Below are 25186 nucleotides of genomic sequence, written 5' to 3'. Positions count from 1 at the left end.
AAACGTGTTCCGGTATATAGTCTCAACCATCGTCACAATGACAACAAACGACCAAAGTAAAGGGAAAACACCATCACAGAGCACAACTCGGAAACAACAGTATCTCGTTCTCGGGAAACGAATGAAAGATATAAAGCAAAGTATATAAAAAAAATGCGATCACCAAAAAAGTTACAGTTATGGAACGATACAGTTTTCTGAAGCCAAGATTCTACTCGCGAGATAAGGAAAATTCACTGAAGATTGTCTCAAAACTCAGAAAACGAAAGAAATTGAATTTTCGCTGTTTTATTACTTAAAAGCGCCGCAATCTAATGCAAACGGCAGAGGTGTCGACAATCAGCTGATCGCCGAGATCATGTACTGTACTGCCACTATTTAACGCGCTGATCAGATCGGAAGATACGCGCTGCAAGTGTAAATAAACAAGGTGGTAAATAACAATACGTTACAGCTATGCGAAAATTAGTAAGTACATACGAATAAGCTCGGTAACAGAAGAACCAACGGGAATACAGACATGAGCCCCACAGCTCCGTACGTTTCTCGGTTAGGGCTAACACGCCCTAAAAGTGGAGAGCCAACTTGAAAACAGGGTTCGATAAACACTTCACGCGACGATATTTTGCATCCTTGTCACAATCGAAAGTCATTTTGTCGAGACTTTCATGCTGATGTAGCCTAAAACACTTTGCACAACCAATTTCGTCCACCGCGTCGACCGTGACAAACCAGCCGCCATGTTTTTAATCCAGGATTAAGAAACAACCAGAAGCAAAGCGCCCAATGTTGGGCGCTTAAGTTAAGCGTAGTTTAGTGCTAGGTTTAGCGATAAGCGAGTTTGATGCAACCGAACGAAACCGAAACTAAGCTTAAGTTCCCGGCTAAGCTCCGCTTTGCGCTAAGCGACGTTGGTGCAACCGGCCCTTAGTGAACTAAATAAAGTTTACAGGCCTAAAGGCAACAAATACAAAGTAACACCCGCAAAGAATATTATTATGCTCACACACATAAAACACCCGAAATACACTCCTCCGGATTTCTACCTCCAGAGTAGATGGCAAAGACTACTGCGCGGTCGACATTACACTCCGTCAGAAGGCGCCACGTTAGTTTCCGCGTCCTTGGGGACGACTACTTCGTACAGGTCGTTCCTCCTCTGTTTGGCAACGGGCAGCTGTTGCCTCACCGCATCCAGGTAGTCTATATTGACATCAGCAAGCACGATCTCTTCATCGACCCCAGCCGACCGGACCACCTTACCAGTGGGATCTACCAGCATGCTGTGTCCCCAGAGGACGTAGTAGGCCGTTTCGTCCCTCGAGGGCGACACGGACGCCACGTAGACCTGGTATTCAGCCGCCCTAGCCCTCGAAGTGAGCTCCCAGTACAACGGACCGTTGTATATGTTGAACGCTGCCGGGTACACCATCAACTTGCAGCCGAGCCGCTCGTACAGCTCGGCAAAGGACGAGAACACGATGTCGTAGCATACTCCGACGCCCACTTTGCAGAATGGTGTGTCGAAGGTGGTCACTTTGTCGCCCGGTGTTAAAAAGCCCGCCTCGCTCAACGTGAACTTGCTGGGGACGTCGGTCGCGTAGAGGTGTACTTTGCGGTGCTTCACTCTAAAAAAAAAAAGGTGTCAAGGGAGAGTAAGTGCTCTAACTTACTCTCCTTTAACTCTATCTGCATGGAAGTTACTCTTTCCCGACCGCTTCTTTCGATGATACTCTCCCTTAACCCTCCCTCGACCTCGAGAGTAACTGTAACGAGAGTTAGTTTCTCCTCGCGATATCACGGGCTTTCGATAGATGGCGCCGCTATGGGTTCGGCGCGAGTTCGACGCTGCTCGGCGCAGGTATTTTTTTCGTTTTCTCGGGGAAACCTTTTTTTTCCCATCCGCTTTTCTTTTTTTTTTTCTTTGTTTCTTCTTCTTTTTTTTTTTTTTGGGGGGGGGGGGGAGATGGGCAAGGATGTTTTAATAAATGAGTTGGTACAGTACAGCCTGCCTTGACGGGTTTATATTTCAGTATTTATTAACTTAATTATTACCTGCGGCAGGAAGATCATTGGAGTGGGGGACACTCCTTTATCCAAGCAATAGGCAATGAATGTTTTGCTACACAGATATATTAAACAATAAACATATAGATTAGTCTGTAAACGGGCGTATGAGCGGATGCTGACGCGCGTGTGCGATTATGTTTCGTGACATAAGTGCCTAGGGTTGTTAGCCCAGGGATGTTTTTGGGGCATTGTTATATTTTTGGGGGGTCGTTTCAAGTTACTGCTGAGCCCGACCTCACTGATCGTAGGAACAGGTATATGTATAAAAAAAGTATTTTTTCCACATTCGCATTAAAAGCAAGCAAAGAGGAAAACCTCCCTCCGTGACAGAAGAGGTCGGCTTCGCGCGGTCTATTGCATACGCCACGTGAGGACCATTTCATAAAGTGTCGCCCTAAACACGGCGTTCGTTTCGAAGCCATGTATAGGTTCAAAAAACCTATACATGGCGGCAAGCCAAGTTTATGGTACGTGACACTAGGGGCTCCCTTATTTTCACCGCCGTGGAGAAAATAAACGACGGAGCCAAAGCGTTTGGAAAAGTTGTTAGCGATGATTTCCAAACTTGTTATGCGGTCTTTGTTTTGAGTCATTAAATAAACTTGGCTTGACTACTACCTTTTTTTTCAATATTTAGATTTTACTTTCCGAATCGCGGGAATCGATCAGTCTTCTGCTCTGTTCAAGAAAAGCTCTGGGGGGTTAAACCTTTAACTCTGCACAGTTTGCTACATCCTTTAACTGTTTTAACCTCGCTCTCCGAAGCTCCCTCGACAGGAAAGTTTTCGATATAAGGGAACATTCAAGATCGCTGCTCTTTTCCGCTGTTCATCAAACAGTTCCTAATGTACAGCGGAAGCACCGTGTAGCATTCCGGATATCGATATTTGTGGTACGGATCTCACTGGCTTTAAATATAGATACATTAGTGTGTATTACAGAAGTCTTATTTCGCTGACCAACAGAGCCACATTTAAACTGCCATTGACGGGTTCACCTTACGTTCAGTTGATTCTACACAGCAAGCGATAGCTCGATTATTTTGGGAAGAACGTAGACTGCTCTATGTCGCCCTACGATATGTTAAAAAGTATGCTAAGCTTCTTATGTTCAACGTCCCCGAGGTACGAAACACGGACGACAGAAGCTCAGTTAAAATGAATAAGCGAAAATGTCTGTATGTTCTGTAACTAGCGGTAGCTTCCTCCATCTAGCATGGCCTTTGAAAAAGCCTGTGTCTAGAGTGCCGTGGTACTCTTGCCAAGCGTTCAAGTGCCCACGTCCGATGGCACTCTAAGCACGCATTGGAGTGCCGTCCGAATGCCCTAAATGGGCTGTACAGAAGACGTGGGTCAGCGCGTCCCGAGAAGCATAACCTGCCGCATCCGTGAGCTAAAGAAATCCGATCCACAAAAAATGTTTCACCATCGAAGTGCTTCGGAAGTGAGGGAAGTGTCGCAAGCGGAAATTTAGAGGACCCAGAGGAAATTAGAGAGTGAATAAATTTAGAGGAATTTAGAAGATAAATAAATTTGTCTTTTAGAGACAGCCAAATTTACTTATAAGCTTGGTCTTGGTACCAATCCAGCCAGCTGAAAGTCATGATGTGGAAAGATTGTGAACTTTAATTTGGTCTCCTGTGTTTGTTAGTTACCAAATCGACAACAAACCAGCACCGACCAACCAGCTTTTTTACGACGCAAATACTTTAACGAAACAACTTTAAAAAAAACTTCGAAAAAACAAATAAATAAACACAAAAAAGATAGTGTGGAATGGGCATACTGCGGACACTAAAGTTCGTTAATATTCTCTTCTTATTTTTTGTTTTTTTGTTTGTTTGTATGGAGCAATTGTGCAAGCTGGGTGCAAGGTGCGCAAGGAACGAGCGAGGCGCCCGTTGAGTCCGGATTCCCTGGATTACCGCCTTCGGAAGCACACGCTGCCCTCAGTTGCCACACAAAGCCTTTAGTCATGGATCGGGGACTTTATCCCCCGTAAGCTGACAGCGCGGTGGAAACTGCGTGCTTGTTAGACCGTTTAACTGTCAGTCTCGCACCACGTGATCACCCCTTCTCCGCATACACACGCGAGGCGAGCGAAATCAAGCGAGAGGAGTCAGGCCACTGAATGGTTGGCTAACGCTTAGCTTCACCGCATTGTCAACTTAGAGATGAACGAAATAAGAGCTCACCTCTACAATCAATTTCCGGCCTGTTATCGCCTGACATCACTTTCTGCGCGCGAAACCTCCAACCTTGAAAGCAACAAGATCGTTTTGCCCACGAGCAAGTTTCCCGGAACTTTAGAACGGATGCATTGTGAACGTTGGGGCCTAGGAAAAATAGCGCTGCCATAATTTTTTTTTTTTTTTTTTTTAAATTTTGTTTTTGGTTTCACGAACGGTTTCGGAATATATGACCGAATACCGTTTTGGCTTCTCCACAGAACTAAGATTTAGTGACACTATGAACGTGTCATTGATAGTAGGTATTCCATGCGCAATTATGCATAAATATATAGGACAACGATAATTTATTTGTTATGTTTGTGAACACGGAAAATACATAAATGAATTAATTAATATATTTATAAAAGTATCTGTTTCACATTTTTTTCTCAAGAAGGTCTTTCTCGCGCGCTTCATGGGTAACAACACAATCATTTAAGTACTGACGTGTGCACTTATATGGCAGAATTTTTTTTTTATACAAAAGAACCATACATTAATTTACCTTAATTACTTTTCTCGATTAAATTTTCCCTATAATAAGGGACGTGCTTAAATGCATATATGCTTCTGTGCAACCCTGCTGTCATTGCTGCCAAAAAAAGCAAACATCTTTTTGATAGGACAGGTCAGGAGTGCTTATATTATAAATTTGAAATAAACACCCGTGCCAAAATCACCGGTGCATTTCCAATGAGAGGGGCCGCCATCCCGTGCTCGCCAGGCGTATAAATGATCAGTGACTCGTCATTCGTAATCTATAGATAGTATTTCGGATGAAAACATTATTTCAAAGCAAATGAGGGCGAAATTACAGTCGATGTGCCATAGTGAATCGTTAATTAAACAAGACTCCCACCTACACCAAATCTATGACGTCGCGCTTAGGCGGTGGTGCAGCCTGTTGAACGGAGCTTGGCCGAACGCTTCACACTTCGGAAAATGGGTACATGCAGCGCGTCGTGCGCGGAGCTCTTGTGTGCAAACGCGTGCTTGTTTACACGCAATGCGTTGGTGTACACTCGATTCAAAGGTCAAACTGTTCGTGAGAGATTATTCGGCGTGAAGTCGGTCTGCCTTTCAAGATTTGCGACACCGATTCACGCTGTACATGAGACACGCGTAGCTAGTGCAGCACAACCGCTAACCTGAGGTCGTTAACGTGCATCACGCGCTATACTTAGTTTCACCTCCGAATGAACGGCAGATGCTGTTTCAGTGCTTGTGCACCCGCGAGCGCTCGTGTGCCCGCCGAGGCGTCATCCAAAACAATTAGCTCGCGCTTTTAGCACGTGTGACCAACAATGGTCCATGCTGAGTTGAGACGAAGTATTCCTGGTGTTCATAGCACGTTCTACAGAATGAGCTTGCGCTCCTCGTGCTCCTAGCTCCAACCAGTCAGCGACACGCGCGGGCTAGCGCGAAATCCTCCCTTTGAAACAGAAATTTCTAGCGCAAGCGGTCATTCCGCGAAAACCCCTCTGAAAACTGCACTTTCGTGCAGGTAGCCTTCGCTGTTTAAGGACGAGCCTCGGGCACGTGCAGCATTCGCGCGGAAATATATTTTGGTGTTGTAGTAGTATTTTGAAGTGCAGGAGAAAAGCTGGAAGCCACCCGCATCTATTTCACGAGCAGAGTGCTCGCGAAAGTAGCGTAAGTACTTTTAACGTAAGCTACCACTTTTAGAAACAGATTGTAATTGTTTGAATAATCTTCTATTTGTTCTTTTTTCCCAAAAAATTGATTCGTGATTGGAGTGATCTCCGAGAATACCGGCCACCAGTGATACCTGTATAGTGCCATATTAGCGTGACATTTGAGTGCTGTGCTCTTGATGCATCGTGTTCCTTTTTATTATTCCTGTTTTTTTTTTTGTTTTTTTTTGCAATTTGACAACTGGACTTTTATGTAGTCAGACACTGTGTTTCTCTATCTGTGACAATTTGATAGTTTATGTACGAAATTAATCCCTTAAATAATGCCCTCTGCACACTGTAGGCATTTTATAAATTAATAGAACAAGTAAATATCCGCGGGAAGGGTGCGCTAATAACTGAATGAATAATTTTCGATTAGTCTTTCAAAGGTTGGTATTTTACGGCAGTTAATCATTCAAATATTAAGCTGAGATCTGTTTTTGTAGTGAAGGCAAGTGGAACCGTTCGCGGGTTTTAGAGATTCGAAGAGCTATCGCTGTAAAATAATAAACACTCTCCAATGTACTTTTTTTTTTTTTTTTCGGACATGTTGGTTTGAATATATTTACTGTGGCGGATGCTTTCAACGCGTGAGCTCTTGTTTATTGGGGGCATTCCTTCAGTAGTGCACCCGCTCCCTCTTGCATCGGTATTACGTATATCATATGATTAATAACCCCTCCAACTAGCAATCCGGAAAATGGGTTTTATCGATGTGTTTGATCCGCTATGGCAATCAGTTTGTTGGAGGATGCTTCATCGACAAAATCGTCTCGTCGACACTGCGCTGTCCCATCAACGGTTTCATCAAAACGAGCGTTGTGTCGTTTCACAACATAGCTTGCTTTGCGATAGCATTTATGGGCGAGCCCTGCGCACTTTACGCGTCCGTAACGGTCCGCCGGTCGGTCGTTTGTAACCATACAACAGATTGGAGCCACCACGTAACCACAGTGGAAATAGCGCTCCATATAATAGTCACAAGGTCACGTGACTATAATCCATGCGGGCGATGTAAACATCCTCACTGATGAATCCATGAATCCCGAACAAGAGCTCTGCCGGGCAAAAGCTTTTATGACCCGTACTAAACCTCAGCACATTTTTTCCAGAGACCCGGATAAAAGTACATCATTTTACGACTACACATGAGCAAAGGGTGCCTGAAGAATTTTTTTTTATTTGATTGCCGATCTTGATATGAGGACCATATCTTTGTTTCTGGGGGCCGAAAACTGCGATCAGAAATGTCTCGATATGGGCTCATCGGTGCCGCCAAATGGGGCTGCCGATGTCCGCGTCAATGCCTCGCCGTTCCGTCGCGGCCAAATGCATGGGACCTTTCGCTCCAGATTATTATGTTGACTCTATGACCTCGAGAGAAAAGCTTCGTACTCTAACTACGGGTTTATGGACTCCATTTCGTGTCCAGGGAAGAACCCCGGTGCGATTGACAGGACAAGAACATATTCTGAAACGTGGTTATACAAGGACGGCTCTATGACTTTACGGCACTACTGCTGCCACAATAACACGCCGAATGCCTCCAACATGGCACCAAGGCACTGATAGCAGACGATAACGTCGTGTTTGATTTAGAGTTTAGCTGGAAATAACGTCAACTGCAAAACGCAAAAAAAAAAAAAAAAAAAAAAAACGAGCACAAAACGAGCACAAAACGAGCACAAACGAGCACAAAAAAAAAAAAAAAAACGAACACAAAGCACAAACGAGCACAAAGTAGCGCTCCGAGTGCACACTCGGAGCGCTACTGGCTACTGAATTTTATTTGGAAAACACGAACATATATACACACATTATTATACCTCACCCCAAATGAATCTGATTTTCTTGTTTCATGAAACGAGTGACGACGCACTGATGCAACCGTCATCCTTCTTTACACTGATTTTGAATGCCTCGAAAATTTTACCCTCTGTTTTCGGTACCTACTTGCCCGGAATAGGTATTTTATCTAGCAAAAAATCATACGAACGCTTATCACAGTGGACTGCCAAGTTCCACAAGGGAGACCGCTTTACAGAAAGTTCATGCCCTCTGTACGATCTGGTGGTGCACGAAAGCGCCCAATGTCAAAAGCCCGTGCCAAATGCCCCACGACTGACACCTCACCCTTTAGCCCCGCCTTTAAAGGGCTAGCTTGATCAGAAGCCCGTGACGCGAATCCCGAGATCACATGGCCGGGCCCTCACCGTGACGGCGGAGCATTCTGCTTTTAATTAAGAGACAGCAAGTGTGCACGCGAGCGTGTGTAACGTAATCATGCCGTCATTTGTAGACCCTCGACGTATTAGCTTAAGACATGGAACAATGCTGGTTGAAGCTCGCACAGGGATTCTGCACGTGAGGCTATAATGCTACACCCGTACGATCGCCCACATGTGGTTGGTATCTTAGACTACCGATCTGGCGCAATCCTCATGTTTGCGTGCATTTTTTTTTTTTTTTTTTTTTTTTTTTTTTTGTGTGCGCATGTTTTGCTGTTTTGTTTATTTTTGAGCTTCGCTGGTGCTCCAAGGCAACGCGAAAGTGGCTGACGATTTTCTTGAAAATCATATTGCCTCTTTTTTATTCGTTGGGAGACATTTGATTTATCATTCTCTTTTTAATGTTGACATTAGGCTTCAGGCTGAGTTCGGAGCGTCGTGTCTGCCAGACTCCTTTTGTCTTGTTGCTAGAGCTGTCATGTCTAAGCAATCTCTACCACATTGGTTTTTTGGATATCCGGCAAGCAGATACCAGCAGAGACAAACGAAAGAATTCGAGCGCCCTTCCCCCGCACGGCGGGGGGGGGGGGTGAAGGAAGGCGCACGCACCGACGGCCTCGAAACCGGAATGCTTACAAGGTCGCTCGGCCTGGTGCAAGACCTCTATCTTTCCCTGGGAAAGGGCGAGAGAGGGTGATGAGGGGACAGTTCCCCACCCGTTTTCCCCACACTGCCCTACACCATCACCAATATCTCCAAATCTCTTTGTAAGCGGACTCGGCGTCCTTGAGGCGGAACTCCCTTCATTCCTAAGCTAATAGTGCCGGGCGAGCTAAGCGCCCACCGGACCAGTTACCACCTGCCCCGCTCTCTGCGCGTGGTTACAGGAGGGAGCGTGATCACGTGATTATGGACAGACGTGCGATTAGTTCACCGGGCACCCCTTAGCTTCCTCTACACTTTCAGCTCAGGAGTGACGGAGCCCAACCCGCAAGACACACACGCTGTAAAAAGAAAAAAAAGAAGAGAAGAAGGCGTTGAAGCGGCGCGCAGCAAAACGCCGTCGAGGCGAGATCTCTTTGCTCTGGCGGCATTTCGCCATCGGAGCGGCAGAGGGAGACGAAAGCCGGTGCACTCAGCTCGCGGACGAACACGTCCGTCACGTGATGTTTACTGGCCGCGTCATCGACACCGCTGCGTGCGCTCGCTCGCGCGGGAACCACCACAGGCAGTCCGGATGACAGCTCTTCCATGACTTCGCTGTTGCCGCTATCACCTGTCACCATTCAACCGCACTTAAAAGGTAAGTAGATCATTTTTGCATGCGCCTTTTAGAGGTAATCGAAGTGCAGAAGGAATGAAAGACGCGTAACTTAACGCGATAGCGCGTGTTGTGTCAGGAAACGCGCTCAACCTTGTTGCTTCCGCTTTCCCCACTCAGTCGCACAAGGTCAACGCTTCCTCGCATCAGACTCGACTCGATTGACGTGTGCAGGACAAGGGCTCATTGCCATGAGAGTTTGGTTTGTTCTGGTTTCTTCCGAACACTTCCTGTTCGTACCTTTTCGCTTTCCGGCGCCGTAAGAAGAACAGAAGAAATCAAAAACAGTGAACCGCGCTCGTTGAATAATTATAATGGGCGCTCTCGCGTGCTGAAATTTAAGAGAGCATGTCATCTTTTCTTTAGTCTATATATATATATATATATATATATATATATATATATATATATATATATATTTTTTTTTTTTTTTAAAAAGTTATTGTCTTAGACAGTGGTGTGTTCGTTTCACATCGCGCATCCCCGCTCCACGAGTGCGGCCACCGGACGGCCATGTTACATGTCGAAAAATTGCCTATTTGGAGCGTTGCGGATGCTGGCGGCAGCGTGCTGAAGATACGTGTTCTACTCGTTCGTCGGTATTCGCCGAAGAAGTTATTTAAAACCCTGTGTAAGCCGTGAGACTTGCCGTTGAGAACACGTGAAAAGTTTTACGGAAGCGCAGTGCCGAAGGGAAAAGACGCAACTCGTCGAGATCAAGTTTACCGCGGCGTGATCAAAGCTTCCTTGGCACGCCGAAGCGCTGCGTCTCTCTGCCTTCGCGCGCTTGGATACCGATCAAGAATCGGCGCCGCGGCAAAGTTTTGAAGGTGTGTCGCGCGTATATGTCATTGCATCATATATCGGGCACGGAGTTCTGGGCCGTCCAGCTGTTCCGGCGAGTTGCTATGAATAAAGGGGGAAAACAATATGGGGACGGTTGCCCTTATGCACTATTAACCATGGCTATTAACCAAGTTCCATATCTGCTCTAATGAATCACATGGCAGCACAAATAGAGCAACGCTGCGGAGCAAGTTTGGTTTTTGAAGGCAAACCTACAAGACAGCGAGAATTAAAATTTTTGAAGCGCGACCCATACGGTCGTGTGCAGCCCCTTGGCCAATCCCAATTAGGCGAGTCGCGCTCAAACGTCAAGTGCAATAAAGTAGGTTTATAATGAGTCAGCATTGATCATTATAAACCTACTGAGGAGCTGTTGTGCACAATATTCTGTAAACCGTCTAACGACGAAAAAAAGATGTGCTGAGTGCGGCACAATTTGTGCGAACAAGTGATCGCTGGTTTTTCCAGTTTTTCTCTTTGAAACCAAGGGATGTCATCCAAGTTATTATTGCTACGGAAAGAGCTCATATAATGTAAGCAAAAACATTTTGTGTTCGCTAATACTATTTGGAAGTAAAATGTGCCGATGTCGTGTTCGCGCTAACAATGTCGTGATGTGTACCTTCCTCTCCTCGTTCGTTGCCACTGGACACTGGATCAAGCTCTTTCTGGACCGCTAGTGCCGGAAGTTACAAATACAGCCGTCAGAGTAAAGTAAAACGCTGCTCCAGAAGCACATATGGCTTCATGTACATTGCACTTGCAAAGCACATTTACACATTGATTCCTGATAGTTATCTGAGCATGGGAAGGCACAGAGACACAGCACTTTTTTGGGCCAGGGAAGCTTTGATCACGCCGCTAGACCGGTGAAACTTGCTTTCTACCAGTTATGCCTTTTTCCTGTGGCACTCTGCTGCCGTAAAAATGTCCACGTTTTCTCAACGGCAAGTTTCACGGCTTACACAGGGTTTTAAAGAACTTCTTTGGCAAATGACGACAAACAAGTAGAAAACGTCTTCAGCTCGCTGCCGCCAGCCTCCGCCACGTTCCAAAAACAATTTTTTTGACGTGCAAGATGGTTGTTCGGTGGCCGCACTCGCGCTGCAGCGAGGAAGTGGGAATACGTGATCCGGTAATTGTCATAGAGACCAGTGGTTCGTTCGTTTCGCGGTAGGCCTACCGAGGCGAACGACGACCGTGCTTGCATAATGTACCGCAGGATGGCGCCACCGACATCATTAGATGCTGGCTGGAAGAAGACGAAGACGTGCCACCTGCTTTTGCCACTATGATTTATTAAATACTTTCAGCGGATATGATATGTTACCACTCGATAATAAATAGGACTGAGGTACACAAACCACTTCTGTCCCACGGTGAGCTGAGCAAGCACTCTGCCATAGACGGAAACAATTTTGTCCTTTCATGAAATTAAGGAACCCCAAGTTACTCGCTTATATTTCTCTACGTAAAATCAACTATTAAAATATGTGCTTGAGCGAAAAGTAGCCACTTTCCGAGAAAAGTTTTCAACTTTTCCTTTTCCTTTATGGTTGCTTCCCTTTGGCTGGAACGATTATTGATGCCTTGCATGGGAGGAAGTGAGGTGTCAATCATTGTTTCAGTGGCCCCAATTACTTGAGGAACACTCGTACGATTCTTCCTCGCTGTATGTGCATTTTAAAGGGATGCTGAACCGAAATCTGGATTCCACAAAACACGGCGGCAAAAGCGTGCTACGGGATGCTACAAACACCAAAACATCACCCGTATAGCGATATCTCGACCATATTTTCTAAAAAAGGAGGTGCATTTGACAGATATGTTGACGTCTTGTTTCTCCGAGAAGAGTCGAGAAGGAAAGGGAACGGTCTCGCGTCTTCCCCGCCTCGCCGCCTTGATAGGGCGAAGCGAAGAGAGGAGAAAACCAGATACGTTGACGCCACGTCCCTCGTCGGCCTCGTTCAATCTTGACCTCTTTTTCCAAAAATACAGCCGTCATTTTAAAATATCGCCTTACGAGTAGTCTCGTAGGGATTCTAGCGTCCCACCTACAGCTCCTGCATGGTTTTCTGAAATCCAAATTTCGGTTCACCATCCCTTTAAGGAAAAATGCATGTTGCATGCAACGTGTGGTTTATTCGCTCTGTTGAAATAGTTTTATTGCCCTGCAGTTGTCGAAGACTGAACTGATTTAGTAAATGGATCGAGATTTAAAGGCGTTTTGCGTTTTTACTTTCTATCCCCTTCTATTACAACACTTCCAACAACAATCTTTTTGCTGCGAATATTTGTCTGTGTTTAATCACAGTTAAAATAGTTTTTATGGCACTTTGAGGAACTGCAAGTTTTCTATAGTGCTTGCATCGCTTTTTACAAGGTGATGAACCGGAACCACCTGCTCCAAAAGCTGAATTCAGAGGGGGGGGGGGGGGGGGGGGGGCTCACACTACCACAGCCATGATGGAGCACTCACACATATTTTTGTTGCAGACTATACTTCTGAGCATCGCCAGCAATGACGGGGCCCATGTGCTGGACGGACCATGGGACGCCACTGAACCGATCATTTTCGAGCCAACCACGGGAAACAGCGGCTCCCAAAACCCGTCCTGGTGGATTTCAAGTTAGGAGCATTAGGAGCCTGCCAACATTGGTCGTCAGCTGCGATGCCTCTACAAAAGCCGTTATCCCATGCCGGTCATTCGGGGCACGCTACCACAGCCGTGATGGAGCACTCAAACATCTTTTTGCTGCAGGTTGGTTATTTGAAAACTTCAGCTTGCTGTCATTCTAGCAACTAATGTCTGCTAGTGGTATTGTGGCCCAGTGATTGCCAAATTTAACATAGCTCTCTCGAAATTTTCTGACAATTATGTTGTAATTTTTTTTTAATTGTACAGTTAATGACAACTAGTTACTTTCCAAACAGAAGTTGCTAGAATTTATTCTTGCCTTTGTTCTATGCTTTCGTATTTGGTTAGACAGCACTAAACCCCGGTACAAGGAAGATTTTGAAAACTAGGGCAACAGAAAGAAAAGACTATTAAAGATAGCTAAAAACTCGAATGTCGAGGCAGCCTGGACCAAATATAACTCTTGGGGCAAACTCTGTATCGAACGTATGCATTTCTTCGAAGACAAATTTTATAACTGTGACCTGCCTTTAATATTATAGAATAACCAAAAAACGTTTTGGAAACGTATTTTCTCATATCAGTCATCCTGTTCAATACTCTTGATGAACAATGATGGCAGTGTTATTTCGGACGCTGTATGTCCTACGGTTTTGAACAATTGCTTTTAGTCTAATTTTACTGATGGAGATAGTTCCTTCTTACCCTTTGTACCAGATGTCGATTTTAGGTATATGAACACTATTTCTATAACACCGTCTGAAATTGCGATATTGATGATAACCTCAAAATTTTCAGCTTGGCTGGTGTCGACTCAATTAATACAAAAATTCTAAAAAATACCAATGGTGTAACCAGCGAAATATTGTCACCAAAAATAGGTGATGAGGCAAAGTAAAACTGAACAAAATGAACGTTTAATGGGGCAAACTTTGCCCAAATTAAAGGGAAATAACAGCACGTCGGAGGCGTCGAGTGTCTTCAATGCAACAGGGTCGAGCACAAGCGATAACTGGTTGCATAAGGCCACGCGGGGCTTCTTTTATAGCACTTTCCTTTCTAGAACATTCTATACTCGAGCATTCCGTACTAAAATATAGAATTAACCACGGCCTTCTCAAATTTTCCAGAAGCATCATCTTAGGAGTAAATAAAAACATCTGCCGGTCCCAAAATTCAAACCCGGGACCTCTGCATGACAGTCGGGCGCGGTGCCCACTGGGCTACCCCTAAGCACGCCGTAATATGCAGTCTACTTTTCCAGCATTCGTCCACTGGTTGCATCCCACACGAGCGGAAGGTTGGGAAGGTCATTCCAATCTACAAAAGTGGCGACCGTTACTCTGCGGGAAACTACCGTCTTATATCATTAACCAGCGTTGTACGTTGTATGCAAGTTGTTAGAACCCAATATTTTCTCATGTAGTATCGCATTTGGAATCTACTAACAACTTTTTCTACCAAGATCAGTACAGGTTTCGTAAAAGATATTCATGCTAGAGGCAGTTACCGGAGTTCACCCATGATATTCATGTTAATATGAACACTAACTCCCAAATATGATGCCATATTTTTTGATTACTCTAAGGCTTTCAATCATGTATCTCTCGGTCATTTAATATCAAAACTTTCCTCACTGAATCTTGATTCTCTCACTTTATCATGGATTAAAAATTTTTTTTGTGAAAAACAGCTCAAAAGGGAAAAGGACAAAAAGGAAGGACTACATAGGATAAGTGCTGAATAACAACTGATTTTTCATTGGAATGTGTAGATGGCACTATGTTCGCACGGGCATAGGGCGCACCGTGGATTTTGCACTTCTTTCTTCTTCATTGCACACTCCACATGCTAACCAAGATCCAGAAAATGAATCTCACTGTTCGTTGGAGTCAGTGAAGGTTGGCTCACTCAAGATGGTCTGTTTTTTATTATATAATAGGTTTCCTTCATTTCCTTACACATTTGGTCTTGGTGTTTAAACAATACAATGGTGTTGGAGAACTGCGGTTTGCGCCCGCAATCGCGACAGTGCACTGCTAGATACTAGTATTAGGTCCCTTGCAATGAGCTTTGGTGTTCTCAGAGTTCGATGTTCAGGCATCGCCCGGTCACCCAGGTATCCTGGTCACCAGATAGAAATCAGAAACATTAAAAGATATATTTTTGTAATTATTGGAACTTTAAATATTCTGAAATGTTTTCTGTATGTCCAGTAACCTATGGGGCTGTCATGTAATGAATACTCTTACTTGCCTAATTTCTGTGTCCTGGCCCCTTTCAAGTAATTTCATTTGGGTTTACAGCTTTCTTGAATCACACTGGCACCTGCAGTGCTCTTACGTGTAACTCATAGTTTGCAGGTATCGGGTGGTTTAGTTCGTCATTGCATTCTGTTCAGAACCTAACCACATTGCACATTTTTTTGTTTTTCTTTCTATTCGAGGTTCTATAGTTGTTCATACAGACTTGATTGCTGTGCAAGTTAGAACATTGCCTTCCACTTGAAAGCTGGACGTAACCCACTAATTATTTTTCAAGAAAAAAGATACGAACATGTTTTACTCAGTGCTGCATCTTGTGTGCACTTGCTTGAAATTTCTTACTAACACGGTGTTCAAACACCTATCTCTGGGAGGTGCACTTGGCAGTAACCTCTGAAATTAACTTGTGACAGCCGGCTTGATGAAACTCATTGAATGTGGAAATTTCATTTTGAAAGGTATTTTTCGAACTTGCCTTGTTAAAGTGGTTTCATAGCATAAGTCACAAGTTGGTTTCACTGCTTAGTGCCTTCCAGAATGAATCTGAGTTACCTGCACTGCGCTTATGTATAACTCATAGTTTGCTGAAATCGGGAGGTTTAGTTTGTCATTGCATTCTGTTCAGAACCTAATCACATTCCACTTTTTTTTTCCAGGTCCTGTAGTTTTCCGTATGGACTTGATTGCTCTGGACGTTAGAGATTACCTTCCACATAAAAGCTGGACATGGCCCACTAATTCTTTCCCAAGAATAAAGGTATGAACAGGTTTTACTCTGTATTGCATCTTATGTGCACTTGCTTGAAATTTCTTACTAACATAGTGTGTAATTATCTCTGAGAGACACAGTTGGCAGTAACTTTTGAAAGTAACTCGTGACAGCATGCTTGAAGAAACTCATTGATTGCAGCAATTTTGTCTTCGAAGGCATTTTCGGACTTCCCTTGTTAGTTCGTAGCATGTCTCAAGTTGGTTTTGCTGTCTAGTTCTCGCGAGGAGTTAAGCTGAGGCTCTTGCAATGCGCTTACGTGTAACTCATAGTTTGCAGAAATCGGGAAATTTATTCTGTCATCGCACTCTGTTAATAATCTAATCACATTCCATATTTTCTGTTTTGCTTTTCCAGGATCTGTAGTTCTTCATATGGACTTTATTGCTCTGAAAATCAGAGATTGCCTTCTACATGAAAGCTGGAAATGGCCCACTAATTATTTCTTGAGAAAAAAAGGTATGAACATGTTTTACCTAGTACTGTATCTTGTGTGCACTTTCTTCAAATTTCTAACTGTTTAAGCACCTGCTAACCGCTGGGACGCGCAGTTGGCGTTAACTTTTGAAAGTAACTTGGGCCCACAACCTAATCACATTTTATGGGCGCTAGATATTTAATTGGAATTGTTCCGGCATCAAAAATTAGTTGGCGTGTTCTCCGTAACTTGCGGCACCAGAAAACTGCAACTCTCAATCACTGAGCTGCACGTCAGGCGTGACAACGGGAATCATTCACACATTTAAAATTAGCTGCCGTGTTGTCCACACCTTGCAGCAACGGCTAGAGCCTGTTGAACTGCTAGCTGCAATGATCTAATAAAACGGACGTCTCAGTGAACAATAATTATATTAGTAAAATGCCATATTTATTGTTCACTGAGGCGTCCATTTTGTTAAGTCACTGCAGCTAGCAGTTCAACAGGCTCTGGCCGTTGCTTCAAGGTGTGAACAACACGCCAGCTAATTTAAACGATTCCCGCCGTCGCAAGTTACGGAAAACATGGCAGCTAATTTTTGATGCCGGAACAATTCCCGTATCCGTGCATCACATGCGGTACAGTGACTGAGAGTTACAGTTTTCTGCCATGTTTCTACGGGTCAAGTTACGGGGAAAACCGTAGGGCCTCATTACTCTCATGCACGTGAGACATAGTTAATGCTGTGACCATGATGGAAGACAACGGTAATTGTACCGGCATCAAAAATTAGCTGGCAATTTCTATTAATTTGACGGAATTTGTTTTTACAGTGAATGTACTTTTTGTCAGGATCCGATGAGCTTGGATTGTGTCTAACTCTGGACCGGGAATCTCTGACAAGTCCAGCGTGTAATCCACGGCGAAAGGCCCTGTACAGCGCTATTTGTAAGTGCTTTTTATTCTAATAGTTCATGAAAGACGTTATGATTGGTTACTTTTGTGTTCGAAATCATGTTTATTTCATTTTTGCTGTTAAAATATGGCTGTCTTCTTGGCGGTAGATGTGTGCTGTAGTAAAGTCCTCCCGGTAGGTCCAAAGCCGAATGCCACAGAGCGTTGAGTTAGTCCTTATTTGCCAAGATTCGGCTTGTTGGGTGCGAGTGGAGTGTCAGTTACGTCACTGCGATATGTGAATGTATTTGCCAGTAATTGTCTTTAGTCGACGATTTCTTTTTATATGACTGATTTATTTTAAATTCTTGATTCATTCAAATGTCATGTTCTTTCCTATAACAGGGTATTTATTCGACTTAATTTAGTAGTACATTTGACGCTAGTGAGCTGAAGAGGAAGGCCAGCGGTTTGATTTTTAACTTGTAAATGATATGGAGGCAATATGGGTACATTTATGACTACATATTTCTGTGCCGCAAATACCGTAAGCCTTAAAACATTTTTTTGTTTGTTTTCAAATCAACATAGAAATATAGGTGTGAACTTAAATGGCGAGGTTGTAATTATCAGTTCTTAAAAACCGGTGAAAGGAAAAAAAATGTTTGTTTTTTTAAATCTGGTTGGGGCACGCGTTTCAAAGAAAATTGAAGTGTAAAAAATATTTCATTTTAGAGAAATATTGATGGCGCGAGGTGCCTTGCAACTAAGTCAATAGTCACCTCCTTTCAACTGCTTTTCTCTTGGCATTCGGGCGTGCGGAGGAGAGGTGGATCGGCTTCACCTTTACGTTGAGGTGGAAACAACGAATGACCATCTCGTTAAGGTGGAAAGAGCAAATGACCATTCTGTGATGTCATGGACTTTGCCCGCATAATTTCAAATCAATCTTTTGCCGTCAATATTGCTCTAAAAATTATTTTTATTTTTTTTCGCATAAAATTTATTTTTTGACACGCGTGTCCCAACCAAACTGCTTAAAATATATATATATATATATATATATATTTTTTTTTTTCAAAGCCTCTTCAAGGTTAGATGAAGGGTTGAGGGTCACTATGATGTTGCAAGGTTAGGCCTAAGCAATTTATAGATTCACCTTCCTACTATTTGAAAAAAAGAGCTCTAAATTCGACCTTGCAATGCAATGCATTTAGAGTGGTGCAACCAGTTCATTCACATGCAACGAGAAATTTAGAGCCCACATCTATTGTGCAGCTAGCTGCATGATGAAGTGGCACACATGAACCGCTTGCTGACTATCTAGTAGTGTCGGTTGTGGCGGAGCTTAGGCATGCCACGATGCATTCTTTGTTTTGACATGTGGCACATTTATCAATTATTTTAACTCTTGTGAATCAAAACCTGTGTGTTCTTGGGTTGGGGTACTTTTATATATATATATATTTAGAATTTGTGCATTTTAGTATGTATAATTTTTTTTAAGGTTAAAATATACTTTATGGCAAATTAGCTCCTTGTAGAGTTGAAATTACTTTTAATTAATGGTCTCCCCAAACTAAGATGTTACATGCATTTGCTAGCTTTTTTTTTTTTTTTTTTTTTGTAAAGTTGTAAAAGAAACTATAATATACGGCAGTCAGCACTGAACCACCACAATAGATTGTTCACACTAACTAATGTATAAAAACTTGGACGAGTCTACTTGGACAAATCCGGATGTTAAGAAATTGCATTCATCCTACCCTTCGGGAAAGTCTGTATAAATATAGAGCTATGTCTTTTGCCACTGTGGGCAGAGGCCAGCTGAATTGCTACCGTTTGGAAGGTGGAGGGGTGATGTGCAGGGAAGCTAAACCCTGTCCCCCTCTCCCATATTGTTTGCTATAATTGTTTCAAATGTCAGGAAAAAGGGGGGGGGGGCAACTGCCCCCTCCCTTTGCACCCTTGTCCCGATGCCACTGGCAGGGGGTGCTAGCTTGGGGATGCCATAAAAAAATGCAACCACTTACGGCTGCCATTGCATACAAAGGAAAAAATAGAGAGAGAGGGAGAGAGATGTGGATTATTTTTCTTTTAGGTGTTCATGTCAGAAGGGGTACTAATGGTTTTGGATGGTTGCGGCTGAGTGAGCTAGCCATGAGTGCTGCCTAAGTGTTTGGTTCGGACTCTTGTTCAATCGGCAAAAATGCAAGTCCCAGCCAACTATTCAAGTATATTCTATGAATGGCTCCTGGGATTTTCGAAAATGGTCTATTGTCTTGCAAATGAGTGCACTGGTATTAACTAAGGGCACTTAGCAAGCTTACTCTTTTTTAATATTTCTGACTTTACATTTATGCATTCATTCTTCACAGGAGGAGTGGCACGACGGATCGACCTGCCCGGTGATGCGCAGTGACGAAGAGGACTCAAGTGCCATAACTCTGGTGTCGGAGGACCACTTCTTTGAGGTGACGGATATTGTGGCTCGTGCTGTGCTCGTTCTTGCACTGCAGTGGGTCCACGACATATCTTACCGTCAAAAAGCAAGCCGGTCACTCGCAGTGATTGGGCACTTCATTGGTTTGAAGTACAAGATAAAGTCCGTCCTGGCTTTGGATCTGATATCAAAGTTAGAAACTTTTAGCCAGAGGGAATTTAGGTGCCAGTTTTGGTTTTTTTGCCATGTGCTGAAATTAAAGACTTGGTTTATTAAGCTTTCTTCTACTGTTTTTATTCTTTCCATGCTGACTTTTCATGAAGACCTGTAGCCTCTGTACAGGCTCATTATCTATGTGCCGTTCCACATTTCCTATGCAACCATCTTGTAAACATGTACATAGCCGATTTTAGATTTTAGGGCTACTGTTCATTGCAAAATACTTGAGTTGTCCCTAGTTGTATGCAACAACTCCTGCAATAAGGCCAAAAGCTTTCCACATTACAGTGAAATCAAGAGAGGTATTGACATTCATAAAATAATTGCAAAAAGAAAAGTACAGTGGTCGCACTTTAACTGGCTAGAAATGCTGATTGCCAGTAGAGTTTTTTTTTTTCTTTTTTACTTTTTTTCTAGCAAACTCTTATTAACAAACAGCCAAATTTACACTTCTGTTCTAATTTTCTTTTCAGGCGTTTCTGTTACTTTTTACTGGGTTAACTTGCACTCAACAACACAACAAAAACAACATATAAGAGTATAATTGAGTGGAGTTTGTGTGACCCCTTCCTGGAGAGTGTGTTTAATTCTTTTATACAGAGTTTAGGCACACGGGGGTGTACTTTACACAATTCTTTGTGGAGAGTAATTGACTCTATTAAAGAGTTAAGCACTCTTCGAAAAGGGGTCACACAAACTGCTCAAGTGTGCTGTTATTTGACATTAACTCTCGCTAGAGAGCATACTTAACTCTTTAGTATGAAGTGTAGGCAACACTTCTAATGGAGTTTTATTTACTCTCCTCAAAATGGTCATCACAACTCTTCCTAGAGAGCATGCTTAATTCTTTAATACAGAGTTTAAGCAACACTTCTAATGGAGTTGTAGTTACTCTGCACAAACAAGTGAAATCAACTCCTCCTGGAGAGTTTTTGTAACTCTTAACACAGAGTTTAGACAACACGTTTAATGGAGTTCTCATTACTCTACACAAAAAAGTGAAATAAACTCTTCAGGGAGAGTATGTTTAACTCTTAAGTACAGAGTTTAGGCCACACTTCTAATGGAGCTGTAGTTACTCTACACGATGGAGTGAAGGTAACCCTTCCTGGTGAGTATGCGTAACTCTTGAATACAGAGTTGAAGTTACTCTACATGAAGGAGTGAAGGTAACTCTGCCTGGAGAGCCTCCTTAACTCGTTAACAAGGAGTTTAGGCAATACTTTTGATAGAGTTATAGTCACTCTACACAAAGGAGTGATATTAATTCTCGTCAATGAGTTTAGACAACACTTTTTATGGAGTTATAGTTACTCTACACAAAGGAGTGAAATTAACTCTCACACTTACACATCGAAAGAGTAGTGCTGACTCTGGCAAAAGTATTGGCATGACTCTTTATAGAAGAGTTAAGTGAACACTCGCGTGGGAGAGTTAAACTGACCCTCGTCGTTGAAGAGTAACCGTTACTCTCAATAGAGAGTGTGGTTTGCGACAACCCAGATACTCTCCAAAAAGAGTCGAGTCGACACTTGTCGACTCCTTTTTTTTTAGAGTGTTGGCCAGCAGTGAACCGTCCGGTCCGTGGACCAAGCAGGCGGCGTAGAGTTTGTCATCCTCCCTCTCCGACAACGTTCCGCCAATGAGGTAGACCTGGTTGTCGCTGGCCCAGCGTGACAGCATCTCGCTGGACTTCCCCGGAATCGGCTCGGCGTACTTTACGATGTACTTCGGCTCGTACGGGAAGCTGAAGCATTCTGGCAGGCAGACCATCTTCGCTCCCGCAGGCGCCGCCTCTTTGATTAACTCACTCGCTCTTTCGAGGTTTTTCGAAATGTTGGGCGTCACTGCAAGTTGTAGCAGGGCAAGACGAAACTTGTTCATCGCCATGATTCGGGAATCGGAGCGAATATTACCTTGGCCTCACGGTCTGGATTAAAAGTGGAACGATGCGTATACAAGACGTGTGTCATCTGTGTTCTGCGAGCTACAGGTGGGAGCGGAGCATTTTAAATGCCTGGCGCGGCGATTGTTTTTAATTGGCGTTTGAAATCACGCGACACCAACGCGGCCACAAACAGAAGATGAAGCCTGCGCAAACCGTCATACTGTAGGCGTCCCAGACCCTCCCCCAAGCGGCGAACATGCCGTACCACTTCTTGAGCTAGAGTCCGAAAACGCGGATGACGAGATTGTCGTCCGTGTTCTCGTCCGTGTTTTCGAAACGCAGGCCTTGCAACTGTGGCACGACTAGTAACTTTAGCGCGCGTCCGCGCTGCCCACCTGCTTAAGGTCTCTCTGAAAGTGACTGCATTAGTGGTTCTTCATGACGCTCAGTGGGTTTCTAATTGAAACTCTGTATTTATTTTAATGAATTAAGAAATTTCATCATGATTCTTAACAGAATATTTTTACCGATCAAGACTATTAACCCCCTAGAATATGTCCCCCGGCCGTGTAACTCACCTGCACAGACTGCATTGGTAAACGTTTCGTGACTTTTAATAATATATATTTGTTCGAATTAAATTTATAAATATGAATTGCGGTGCATGGATCAATAATTTTAAATTTTGTAAGGAGGGTATAGATTTTGTTTTCAATTCGGCTGTGATAAATAGATCTAAACCGGTGCGATTTGCCCTCAAAGAGTTACGCAAGACATTCGTGGAATTTTTCCTTGAGCAGTCAAATTTAGGGTCTGGGGTGTATAATAATGCGAGTCGGCAATGGAAAGCGAAGTGTAGCCAAGAAACTGTCGATCATGTTTTGTTACACCAGTAGTCAAGTAATTTAGGAAATCCAGCTATTTCTTTCTGTGTGGAGTACAACAGGTTCTGTGGCGCAGTGGTTCAGTGAACTCTTTTACCTGAGTCAAAGACGTGCTTACCACAGTTCTGTTTTCACCCCTGTAAAAGTATGTTGCTCCTGCAGTTTCGGGTTAATGTCATTATAAGCAAAGTCCTCCATATGAAGCAATAATCACCATATTCCGGCTTAAACAACCCACTCATATCTTTCTCGAGAAGTCATGATGTCCGTATTTTGGTCTTTCATGTTTTCTGAATTCCGAATGATAACAATAATCTTGCAAAGTAATATTGCTGTGTGCCGTTAAACATACTTTGCAGTTTCAATAGTCGTTTATAGCGGACGTTTTATCTAATAACACAACTTTTGACTATCAAAAGTCGCTCATACCGTAGTTTGTCCACCCTAGAAGTTTTTTTTTTTCGCCGTTCCACAATGCGCTCCATCGCCTTCTGCGCAGTAAAATATGTTTCCCGGGCCAATTGTTGTGTACAGATCGACCTTTAGCTTACTAGGTGCGTATTCGTACACTGAAACTCGTTCGTAAGACAGCGAATCTACGCGCGATTTGCTCACTTCCATACCGCACCGCGACGTGCGCCAGCCAACGCCCCTGACGTAACCGGAGGAGCACTGCTGCCTTGACTTCTAGTCGGTGTTGAACAGGGTGACTCTCCGAAAGAAAGGGGTTGTACGTTGCGTTGAAACCGGCTTCTCAAGCAATTTGAACCTAGAGCCATCGGCTCTGAAGCCGTTTGACGCTATTGTAGTATCTCGGGTTGTTCTAGACTTGGTCTGGAACGGTTGGTGAGAACACTAACACTTTATTTCGTTAACTGATTATTACTTGGCCAAATTTATAATAATGATGAAAGAGTGTTGTCGGCGTTTATTCAGGCCGCTGGTCCCATGCCGTCTCGCTGCTCACTCCGTCTCGTCTCTCTTTATTCCTCTGTCCGACTTCTTTTTAAACCCTCGTGCTGAGGGTTACCTCGCGATGGCGTGAACTGGTGCAATCGCGAGGTAGTACGTCAGCCAGCTGAGACAGCAGTATTGGCAGTGCTATGGTGTGATTGCCAAGATGTTGTCTAATGTGGTGCAATGGATGTTGCGCGGACTTATGTAAGCGTGCGGCAACATCCGTCGAGGACGCAGCACTTGAGCCGGGTAAGGTAACCTGACGCTCTCCGGGGCCGCTCGATCGAGTGGAGAAAAGTTCTCTCGGGAGCCGCTAGGTCGGTGCGTGCGTACGTGACCACACTATCTCTCCGAGCGCACCGGCTTCGTATTCTAGGCGTATATAGTTGGAAAGGGCCTTGCCATGTGTGAGGACGGACTAAGAGAGGGAGACCAGTCAGTGCCTCTGCTTTGGAGTAGGGTTTTGCCGGGAAAAGCACCAACAGTTATTCAAAACAAAACAAAAAAGAAACAAAAACGTGCGTGGCAGTGAGCAAACGTGTCGCTTCAAACCAACAATAAAAAATTTGCAATAGTGGGGCCCAACGTTTTTGGTCAACCGAAGCATCGCACTGCACCAGTGCACATGCGCGGAGGTCTTGCGCCTACGCAGTGCGACAGCCCATTCTCCTCGGGGTCCCCAAAGCGTTGGGACCCCCTATTCTAAAACTAAAAACAAAATTAGCGTCAATATCAACTCGTATACTGTGACGGACCGTGTAGCTCCTCTTCTGTGGTCTCTCTTTTCAGATGGCCGAGATCACGGCCACGTACCGACAAGCTGGGTTACGTCATAGTTACGTCTATTTTGCTGCGTTGAATTACCTACGCCACCCTTCCTCTGTAACCTCCGCGGGGACTGGGGGAACCGCAACCAGTTCCCCCACGTCGCAGGGACCTTGCACACACACAGGAAAGAGAAGGAAAAAAATAAAGCATACAGGCTGCTTCTGCCTATAGACCAACAAACAGTTTGCAAACAAAGCTGCTTTGCCCACACGCCTACTGTGGGCACTGCACTTGCGCAGAAACAAGATTCGCGAGAGATGACTCATCCGCGCATGCGCAGCGCCGACAGCAGCGCCACCGCAGTGGCGGACGTCAGAGCGGTTGGGAAGGTGCATGCCTGGTTTCACTTCGAATTCTACCGAAGCCGACTCTACGCTCCTATGGAGTCAATGTTACTTCACAGCCACTGAGTTCCCAAGTTTTGAATTTCGAGGGTAACGTCCAGACTTCGCTTTCCTCCGTTTCGAATTAAAACTTTTTTTTTTTTACTCGTTAGTGTTATTTTAAATCGTCTCCATTTGACCTTCAAAATCTCAAATATTGAAATTTTCTTTTTATTAGGTGCGCGTAGGCTGCTGAAAAACATTTTGA

General features: G+C 44.0%; 1 protein-coding gene across 1 annotated transcript; it reads right to left on the bottom strand.

Moving 5' to 3' along the window:
* Positions 1 to 1084: 1084 nt before the first annotated feature.
* LOC120849005 (omega-amidase NIT2-like) lies at positions 1085 to 21928 on the bottom strand. The gene is made up of 2 exons (XM_040221090.1): positions 21579 to 21928; positions 1085 to 1628 (listed from the first exon to the last, which is right to left on the bottom strand). Exons 1-2 carry the CDS (start codon positions 21926 to 21928, stop codon positions 1085 to 1087), a joined length of 894 nt encoding a protein of 297 aa, XP_040077024.1.
* Between the last annotated feature and the right edge of the window lie 3258 nt (positions 21929 to 25186).

Source organism: Ixodes scapularis, unplaced genomic scaffold, assembly GCF_016920785.2.
Source record: "Ixodes scapularis isolate PalLabHiFi unplaced genomic scaffold, ASM1692078v2 PGA_scaffold5__190_contigs__length_132052651, whole genome shotgun sequence".
Classification (NCBI taxonomy): domain Eukaryota; kingdom Metazoa; phylum Arthropoda; class Arachnida; order Ixodida; family Ixodidae; genus Ixodes; species Ixodes scapularis.
Note: the sequence above shows the minus strand (reverse complement) of the source record. Positions and strands in the feature narration are given on the sequence as shown.